The sequence below is a fragment of the Rutilus rutilus genome (genome assembly GCF_951802725.1).
Source record: "Rutilus rutilus genome assembly, chromosome: 21".
Taxonomy (NCBI): Eukaryota; Metazoa; Chordata; class Actinopteri; order Cypriniformes; family Leuciscidae; genus Rutilus; species Rutilus rutilus.
Genome location: NC_140226.1, coordinates 9,393,174 through 9,403,637, shown reverse-complemented (window position 1 = coordinate 9,403,637; position 10,464 = coordinate 9,393,174). Strand labels below are relative to the sequence as shown.

Below are 10,464 nucleotides of genomic sequence, written 5' to 3'. Positions count from 1 at the left end.
ATCATTAGTCTGTTAGGGACTTTTGTCACAGCTGTATAATAGCACTATTAAGGGATATGAGTGGCAGATAGTCTCACTTACAATAATTATGAAGTCAACCGAAGGAGACATTTTCATGTCACGATTCATTCTCGATTCCAGCAGATAAAGGCAGATCCTAGTTTGGCTTTAATTGCTCTTCATGTTACTTCAAAATAGTGTTTTAGTTCAGTGGACGAGCGGAATTTCAAGTCGTAAATGTCATTTTTCTCCCAGGTCCCATTTGACCCACATGGTCCACAGACCCGTCTTGGATAATTGCACGACCTTCCCAATATCAAAAGCATTATGTTTTCAAAGACTTGAAAAAAAAAAAAGTTATAAATAAATAGTTGCCTTCTGACCTTGGAGATAATTGCTGTTGAAAGCGGCACGAAATGTAATCTACGATTCATTGAACAGTTGGATAAAGGGTAAAGAGTGAACTGAATTGAACTGCCACCCATCAGGGTCACATAAGCATTTGCCTCTTTCCCAAAGGTTAATTTTGCATATTGCGGCGGTGACGGCCCTGCTCTTTATGCATGGAAACGACAGGACTCGGGTGCAGTTTGATAGTACTAAATGTCAGGGCATTCAGTTGTTTTTCCTGCGTTGTAACAATGAATTTCGTCCTCAAATATTCCCTTTCATCAAAGGAAGAGAGAAAAAAACGACCTTTTAGCTTTTATATATATATATTAGAGTGTTTGCCATCTTTTTAATGGTCCCTGTAAAAGTTCTTGGCTTCAAGTGTTTATCAGAGCTCTTGATGTTGGTGTGTATCACGGCTCTTAGATCATTCCTGATATCCAGGGAGGTAAGAAGAGGCCGACCGTTCCCAGCAGGCACACGATGATGAACATCCACAGAAAGATACGATCAATCACCATTCCCACGTATTTCCAGTCCTCCTTGACCTGTCAAAAAGCAAACACAGTGCGGTTCAGAAGTGCTTAGAGCAGGAAAACTGTGGACAATAATGAGGTCAGTGGCCGTGAAGCTGAGGAATATCTGTTTAGATAGTGGAGAAACATGACGCAATATTCACTCAAAGGGTTTTGCACTTTTTCGATCAGCCTGTTTCCACTTTAGTCTTTTCTTTTTTTTTAAAGGTCACTGCTTTTATTGTCAACATTTTTGTCGTAACTGCAATTTTATTTCTAGTAGGCCTAACTGCAATGATTTCTATAAATCAAGACCTTATATCTCACTATTACTTTTTCTTTCTTTTATTACTTTATTTCCCATAAGTGCAACTTTATATCTGACTTTATTTCTTATTTTAAACTTAATCTCTTTTTATCTTAAAATTATGACTTTGGATGTCATAATTTTGAATGTCATCATTTCAATAATATAACTTATGAGATAAAATGTTAAAAAAATGATGATGTCCTATTTATCACTTTTTATCTCATTATGGCTTTTTGTGTCATAATTTTAACTTTTTTTTATCTCAAAATTATATTTTAGGATGTCATAATTATGACTTAGTTTAAATTGATAAAGTTAGAATTATGAGATACTAAGTCATGATTACAACTTTTTATCTTTATGACTTTAACTTTCTCATATCTCATAATTTTCATGTAAATTTCTCATTTTGACTTTTTATATTACTTCTGTCGTAATTTTCACTTTTTATCATAGTTATAACATTTAATCTTATAATTATGATTTAGTATATCATAATTTCGACTTTATCTCATCATTTTGACGTCAATTTTCAATTTTTTTTACTAAATTATAATCATGAATTAGCATGTTGTAATTTTCACTTTTTATCATAATTATGTTTTTGATATATAATCTTATAATTATTATTTAGTATATCATAATCTCAATTTCCAATTTATTTAATTTTATGACTTTTTACATAATTATGACTTAGTATGTCGTAATTTTGACATCATAATTATGACTTTTTTTATCTCATATGATGGGATGTCATAATTTTGATGTTTATTATAATAACAACATTTAATCTTATAATTATGACTTAGCATGTCGTAATTTTGACTTTATATAATAATTATGGCATCATAATTTCAACTTTTTATCTCATAATGACAACATTTTATCTCATAATATGACGGGATGTCATCATTTTTTACATTTTATCTCTTAATTATGACATTTAATCTTATAATTTAGTATATCATAATTTCGACTTTATCTCATAACTTTGTCTTGTCAATTTCCATTTTTATCTCATAATTACAACTTTCTATTACGATATGATTACATTTTTTTGTGTGTCAGAAAGAGGCTTCCATAATCCCTCTTCCATAATTCCATAAGACTCACTGAAAAGTCTTCATTCTCAGCGTGCAGGTGATCAGCGATGTAGCGCACCCCGTCCAGGGCCTTCAGGACACACGGTGAGAAGCTGAGACCGGGGTCTGACACGAGGTCCGTGAGCTTTGCTGGACGCTGGCACAGGTTCATCACGTGTCCTAACTGCCGGAGCTCGTACTTCTGGAGTAAAGGCTCCGAGTCGGACAGGTGCAGAGACGCGGCGGACGGGGACGAGATGGACGCGGATATCCCCATCCCCACCCCGAAATCCATGTCCTGACAGTCCTGCCCGTCCACGTCGGTCTCCTGCTGAAGCCAGCTTTTAGATGTGCTGAGGTTGGTCGTGCTGCGGTGCTTCAGCTCGGGTTCTGGGCGTCTCATGAAGAGCCAGCGGGGAATGAGGTCCAGGAACACCGAATGAACCCAACTGGGCATTTTATGGGTGCTGGGCGATCGATGGTGCACATTGAGCACAAAAACAGTTATGACTATGGAGAGGGTGACAAATATCATGGTGAAGAGCAGGTACTCTCCGATGAGTGGAATGACCAGAGACGTGGAGGGAATGATTTCAGTGATGAGCAACAGGAAAACGGTGAGGGAGAGAAGGACGGAAATGCACAACGTGATCTTTTCTCCACAGTCCGATGGCAGGTAAAACACCAGCACGGTCAAACAAGAGATAAGCAAGCAGGGAATGATGAGGTTGATGGTGTAGAAGAGAGGGAGACGACGGATGATGAAGAAGTAGGTGATGTCCGGGTAGATCTCGTGACAACAGTCGTATTTCTTGGTGTTGTAGGTTCCCACGGCGTTGATGATTGCCCATTCGCCACTCTCCCAGTAGTCCTTCAAGTCCACGGCGTTCTCGATCTGCTCCAGGTCAATCTTGGCCTTGTCGTAGGTCCAGGAGCCGAACTTCATCTTGCAGTTTTGTTGGTCGAACGGGAAGAAGGTGACGTCAATGCTGCAGGAGCTCTTGTAGATGGCGGGAGGAACCCAACTCACCTTCCCCGTGTGGAACAGGTGGGCTTTGGTCATGTGGGTCACTGCGAACTCGCCATCCGCGCTGTAGACAAAACCACACCAGTTTACACTCTACTGCTCAAGAGTTTGGGGTCGCTAAGATTTTTTTGGTTACACTTTACAATAAGGTTCATTAGTTAACATTAGTAAATGTATTTACTAACATAAACTATCAATGAGCAATGAATACAATAGGCCTACCTGATTTTGAACACAAGAGGGCAGCATAGCACTATGAATGACTTGATTTATTTATTTTTTGGACTAAACAACTATTCTGGCTGTTTTTAAACTTAACTTAAACAATTCTTAAATTGAACAAAAAATAAAAAAATGTTTAGTTCTGATATTTGTATAATTTTATATAGAAGTAAATGGTGTACAATTACATTTTTAGAAGATATGAAGCTTTTAGTGTTTCCTTTTTTGACATTCCTTTAAACCCTCGCCATAGCAAAACCGTTTGAGATATTTAATATCCGTTCACAATTTAGCATCTTTAATGTATTTTCATCATGTTGAAAAAGTTTGGTGTGAATAAAATAAACCACTTAGGAGGAGTAGCTAAAAACTTGGAGTATGAAATATCCAAAAAAATCTACATTCAAACCAAAATATCAGACTTCCTGTTGGTTGGAGCTAATGACTGTAAATTAGAAAGTTGTCCGGCTCGATGAGACCAATATACCTACTGATTTTTGTAACAGTGGGTAAAACTAACCCCCCCCCCCCCCCCTTTTGTCAAAAACTTTTTGAAAGTGACACACTTCCTGCTACCAGTTGGTGGCGCTATAACTTTGACTCACAATAGTCACATCCATGTGATCGGATGAATTCCCTAGGAGGAGTATTTCACATTCCATTGTATGCGTTTTCCAAACAACGTATAATAACCGACTTTCTGTAGGGCTTTTGTAAAACTTAGAGCACGAAAGTTGTTCGGCCCGATGAGATCTATATGTGTACTGAGTTTCATATTATTACATGCAAGCGTGTTTGATTTATGGACCAAGTTTTTGGACCCCATTCCAGGGGGCGCTGTCGAGCCCCCCTGCCACGCCCGGGTACCAGCTTCAGCCCAGACCTGATGGCCGCAGGTTCTGACGTCTGTGCAAAATTTCAAGAGTTTTTGAGCATGTTAAGGGCCCTTTCAGGGCTTGGGCCCTAATAACCGTTTTCTAGGTTTGAATATATTTTAAAATGTAATTTTTTCCTGTGATCAAAGCTGAATTTTCAGCATCATTACTCCAGTCTTCAGTGTCACATGATCATTCACAAATCATTCTAATATGCTGATTTGATACTCAAGAAAAATATATTATTATCAATGTTTAAAACTTTTTTTTTTTTCAGGATTCCTTGATGAATAAGTAGTACAAAAAAGAACAGCATTTATTTTAAATAGAAATATTTTGTAACATTATAAGTGTCTTGGCTGTCACTTTTGACCAATTTAATGCATAATTGTGGAGTAAAAGAGAAAAAAATATTTACTAACGTCATAAATGAGCCTCAGAAAGTATGATATGAGCCTTTTAAAAGTGCTTTCTTTAAAATATGGATGAATTATAGGAAGTGTCTTTGATGTAGAAACTTTCTTTATGCCTCTAGGAAGATGTTCCATGACAATTGCAATAATTACTTCAAATATCTACATCACTTTTTGCATTTGCTTCAGGTCTGATGATGCAAGAGGACCTCAATTTCTATTTGTCGAGATCAAATTTGCCTCCTAGATAAAGACAGACCTGGTGTTTCCAAAAATAGACAATAGTCATTTGACATTTTATTAGGAGATTAAAACATGCACCTTTTTTAATCAACTACAGCAGTGCTTAACATCTTATTTCACGCCATGTCTGTTTGATTTCACATATTAATGTTACAGAAACACCAGAGCGCTGGATCTAAGGGCTACAGATATTAATAGAGCCGTTAAGACTTGGACCGCCCTCTTTCTTCCAGAGTTTAAACAAGACATCGGGCCCTATCTTGCACCCAGCGCAATTGACTTTGTACACCGACGCATGTTTCATTCCTATTTTGCACCCGCGCAAAGCGCGCTTTTCCCTCCACAGAAGCACGTCGCTAAACTAGGGAATGAACATGCGCTCCCTGGGCGGTTCAGCGCAAAAAAGGAGGCGTGTACCGGCGCAAACGTTCCCTGGTGCTATTTTACTGTTCCATAAAACAATTGCGCCACTGGCCAGAAAAAACCTAGTCTAAAGTCAGTGGCGCGTTGCGCGTTGTTCATTATGCTATTTTAGGGCGCATGCTTGACCATAATGTATAGAGTGCACAACGCTCATACACTGTGATTCTCTAATCTACACAGAAGCAGCAGTTTTCATTTTTGCAAATCATATTATTACAAACGATAGATAGATAGATAGATAGATAGATAGATAGATAGATAGATAGATAGATCATTTATTATAAATATAATAATTTATTATAAAAGCATACATCTAGCTTACACATTTACCCACATTATTATATGCCTGTTTAACCGAAGCTAATTTGGGTGTGTTTCTCCATCCCCAATGGCACTTCTCTGTGTTTTACGGCCGTGACGAGAGCGTTGGTCTCCTCGACTGTGAACCGCTCTTGGCGCGCGCCTGGCAAATCCGCCGTTATAATAGCAATATGCCAAGGAAAAAGTGCGTCTGTTCTTAAAGGGAATGTGAGATGATGCTCTGATTGGTTTATTTCACGTTACGCCCAAACCACACCTATGAATAATGAAGCTACTTCAGACCAACCCCTTTTAGATTTGCGCCCGGCGCAAGAGTCATTTATCCCGCCGGGAAAATAGCAACAGCGCCGAGACGCGCCCACAAAGTTACTTGCGCTTTGCGCTTTGACACTTGCGTTTCAGATCGTTAAAATAGGGCCCATCGTGTTAGTTTAACGATAACGTTTAATCTCCGCATACCCAGGACCACCTTGACAAAATCTTCCTGCATGTGTCATGTGTGTCACAACCTTTTTAGAAATATACATCTGTACTTACTTATTGTATAAGACGATGTCAGGCACCCAAATCATCTCTGACGGGACTCTTATAGATGTCACATTGTCAAACTCGGAGGGGTTCCAGCGCAGTTTATAATCGTTCCATTCCTGCAGGATCCAAAGCAACTCACATTGCATTCAAGATACACATTTTATCAGTGGTTGCTTTCCCTGGGAATCAAACCCATGATCTTGGCGTTTCTGTGCTTTACTGTTTGAGCTACAGGAAGGCTAATTTGAACATTAGTTAACTTATGTTAACAAATGAAACCTTATTCTAAACATAATTACTATACTGTATATGTCCAAATTTTATATTTAATTTATTTTAAAGAAAGTGCATTTATTGATGTACGTTTTGCAAAGTCACATGCCTTCTTATTAGCATGTGATTCTTCAAAACTCAAAAATGGTTATTTAACGTAACCACCTGTTCATCAGTTACTGTTTTTATCATAATTATGACATTTAATCTTATAATGATTTAGTATATCATAATTTCTACTTTTTGATAATTTTGATGTGTTGTAATACATATATACATGTTGTAATTTTGACGTTATATCACAATTATGACTTGTCATAATCTCAACTTTTTATCTCATAATTATTTTTTATCTCATAATATGATGGGATGTCATCATTTTGATGTTTTATCATAATTATGACATTTAATCTATGACATAATTATGACTTAGTATGTTGTAATTTTGACTTATGTCATCATTTCAAATTTTTATCTCATAATGACAACTTTTTATCTCATAATATGATGGGGTGTCAATTTTTTTACATTTTATATCATAATATGACATTCAATCTTATAATTATGATTTAGTATATCATAATTTCGACTTTATCTCATAATTTTGACTTGTCAATTTCCAATTTGATAAAATTTTATGACTTTTTATCTCATAATTATTTTTTATCTCATAATATAAGATGTCATCATTCTGATGTTTTATCATAATTATGACATTTAATCTTATAATTATGACTTAGTATGTTGTAATTTTGACTTTATATCATAATTATGTCATCATTTCAAATTTGTATCTCATAATATGACGGGATGTCCATTTTTTTACATTTTATCTCATAATTATGACATTTAATCTTATAATTATGATTTAGTATATCATAATTTCAACTTTATCTCATAATTTTGACTATAACAGACTATAATTATGATTATAACAGTCACCTGTTTCAGCCAAACGTTTGTTGTCATCATTTGATTCTTCTCATCCTGTAGAATATCAGAGGATGAAGTTAGCATCAAACATTCGGTCTGGTAGATGACTAAATCCCACAGACTTCCATTAAAGAGGAACTCGAGCCATTTCTGGAGACCAGAATATTACAGAGACCCTAGCAACCACAAATTTCCATCAGAATATGTAAAGCTCTTGTTAACGCTACGAAATGTATGGCCAAAATGACTTGCATTTGTAAGATGGTATTAGTGCATTGATGCTTTGAATTTGCCACTCACCGGGACCGAGACAAGATTCAAGCATAGAAAATATGCAAAATATCAACTTACCACATCAATAAGCTGGGCGATCGAGAGACCAAACTTGACGATGACAACATCACTGATGTTCCGCACAGGTCTGGACCACTTATTGTAACCGAGGAAGAGTTTTTTAAAGAGTTTGTCTTCTGCATGCGCATGGATCCAACCATCTGATAGAGCTGCAAGAGATATTCATAGACAAAGAGAGAGTTTCTGACAGATCTTAATCATGCACTTTATTTTATTAGTGATAACTGATTAATTCTGCACTGTAATTGATTACAGTGTCTGATAAATGTTTTGGAAAGGCACAGTGGAGGATGAGCAACACGGAATAGGTCATAGTTATGGCTGGGTAAAAGAAAAGACTGGTCGAGCAGAGCCGCCTCCTCACTGTAATTACTATTTGTTCCTTAATCACTGCAGTCAGCTCTAATTAATCCAGCCGTCCAGTGATTTGTGATGTGTGTGTTTTTCTTTCTTAGTACAGAGGGTGGAAACTTCATATTAGAATCTAAATGGAAAGAAGACTGGAGTCACTTAGGGACAGGAACCAATGCAATGCAAACATACAGTGTGTTGAATGGTAAACCACAAGGTCAAAAAAAGACAATATAATAATAATCATAATAATAATATCAATAATCTGAAAATGCTTCTTTGTTGCATTCCTTCAGTTGCATTGAAAAAATATATATAATATTAATTTCCGAATTTCTATTTTGACTTTTGATTCCCACTGTATATGCATAAGTACTGAATTTGTAGCTTGTTTAAAAAAAATTCCAATAGACTTAAGATTCCATATAGAATTATGGCGAGATATTACAAAAACAGTTTTTTTGGACTTTAGCACTTTATCTATTTGCGTCTGTAGATTTGAATTACAGTTCATATCTCTTTTTCTCCTGCAATGAGCCAGAGATCTCCACTTCAGCAGCTTTATACATCAAACTTTTCAACAATTCTATATTCTGAATGTTTTTATAGAGGGGTTGGTTCATATATAATTTGCCTGATTTTATTCCTAAAAAAGTGATTATTTTTTTCTTCTGGCTGTATTTTGGCTCTTATATGTCAAAATTTTACCTTTGACTCTAATATGTAAAAAAAAAAAAAAAAAGAATATAATAATAATAATAATATCAATAATCTTTGAAAAATTTTTTTGAACCTGACTTCATCCAATGTTCAGATTTTTGTTCTAGAAATGTATGCAAATGAGTGCATATTCAATTAGAGAACCCCTCATTTGCATATTATTTGCATATAACATTTCAGAAAACTTGTAATAAATATTATTATAATTTTGCAATGCTTAATGTGGCTAATCAACCAACTGAGGAAGTATGGTGATATCTATTAGTTATTTATTTTTTTACCCTATTCAAATGGGGTGTCTTGTCTTAAAATATGCTATATGTAGACTGTTGTGCAAAAAAGAAAATGTTTAAAATGTTATTAATATGCATTTCAAAGCCCTCATCCACAAATATATGCGAATAAGATACTAATGGTCACCATGATTTTTTTTTTTGATTTTTTTTTTTGCCAAAGAGACATGTTCCTGGATCAACATTCCTGTCCGGAAATTTAGTCCTAACCCTGTACATTACAAATGACCCAAAAATCAGAGGGAAATGACAGGTGAATAACACTGATGCAGAAGCACATAACCCTAACCTTCACATAAACTGTAAACTTGTCCCTCAAATCTGATTGGTTAATTGGAATGTTGTTCCAGGATCAACAAAGATGCTGATCCAGGAACATGTTGCACTTGGTGAAATCAGATTCAGATCCTAACACTCAATACTTCATCTAAAACTGATAGCTTAGATACTTTGCATTACATTGTAGGCTACGTGTTTCATAATACAAATGCAAATGATTTTAAATACATAAGCTACATGAACTTGCCTAATTAATTCGATTTCCTAATTTCTATCTATATTTTTCGCCAGTAAAAAAAGAAGAAGTGCACTTACCAGGTTTAACGTGTTCCACAATAAGAAAGAGCAGCCACAGATTCTTCAAAAAAACTTTAAAATGTTTTTGCCCCATATCAATGGTCATGAGTCCGCTAGAGACGTGTGCAATGACTGGTCATGACTGCTGGATGTGCTGATCGTTGCTCTGGCTTCAGACTCGCACTGACGGACCGAGAGCCAATGATGACGCTGTGCGGCTCCAGTGGGAGGGGTGAACATGCTGACATAACTGCACGTGCACAGTCCTCAGTCACTACACTATCAAATAATGCAATGAGCAAGTACATATTAATTTGACACAATTTGTTTTAGATTTAGCCAGTTTCGCGTAAAATATTCACCTAACCGTATAGAGCTTTGCAACTTATTGTTTCGACTGGCTCATCTGCTTCCGTTTATTTTAGCTGTAGCTACAAAACCTTTTTGCTTCTTGATATTGCAAACTGTTACTTGTTATCGTGTTATTTTAATCTATTATCGTATATATTTTAATGGTAACACTTTATTTTACAGTGTCATTGTTATACATGCAGCCTTTAGTATAGCTTAATAATTATAAATTATGCATAATTACATGCAACTAACCCTAAA

General features: G+C 35.8%; 1 protein-coding gene across 2 annotated transcripts; it reads right to left on the bottom strand.

The window, feature by feature from the left end:
- Window positions 1-376: 376 nt before the first annotated feature.
- On the bottom strand, window positions 377-9,967 carry chrna2a (cholinergic receptor, nicotinic, alpha 2a (neuronal)). Of its 2 annotated transcripts, XM_084393187.1 has the most exons (6): window positions 9,871-9,967; window positions 7,910-8,061; window positions 7,568-7,612; window positions 6,359-6,468; window positions 2,329-3,388; window positions 377-938 (listed from the first exon to the last, which is right to left on the bottom strand). In XM_084393187.1, the coding sequence occupies exons 1-6, from the start codon at window positions 9,956-9,958 to the stop codon at window positions 813-815; spliced, it is 1,581 nt and encodes a 526-aa protein (XP_084249313.1). In that variant the 5' UTR covers window positions 9,959-9,967; the 3' UTR covers window positions 377-812. The 2 variants fall into 2 exon arrangements, with proteins under 2 accessions (XP_084249313.1, XP_084249314.1); XM_084393188.1 differs by lacking the exon at window positions 9,871-9,967 and having other exon boundaries at window positions 7,568-7,734; window positions 7,910-8,029.
- Between the last annotated feature and the right edge of the window lie 497 nt (window positions 9,968-10,464).

Bases quoted from the DNA above. Each gene is read 5' to 3' on its own strand.
- chrna2a (XM_084393187.1), bottom strand. From the start codon at position 9,958: ATGACCATTGATATGGGGCAAAAACATTTTAAAGTTTTTTTGAAGAAT. The intron at 3,389-6,358 runs GTAAGTACAGAT...TTTTGTCTACAG, and splicing joins GACATCGTCTTATACAATAA to CGCGGATGGCGAGTTCGCAG. The intron at 939-2,328 runs GTGAGTCTTATG...GCTTTTTGACAG, and splicing joins CTGAGAATGAAGACTTTTCA to GTCAAGGAGGACTGGAAATA.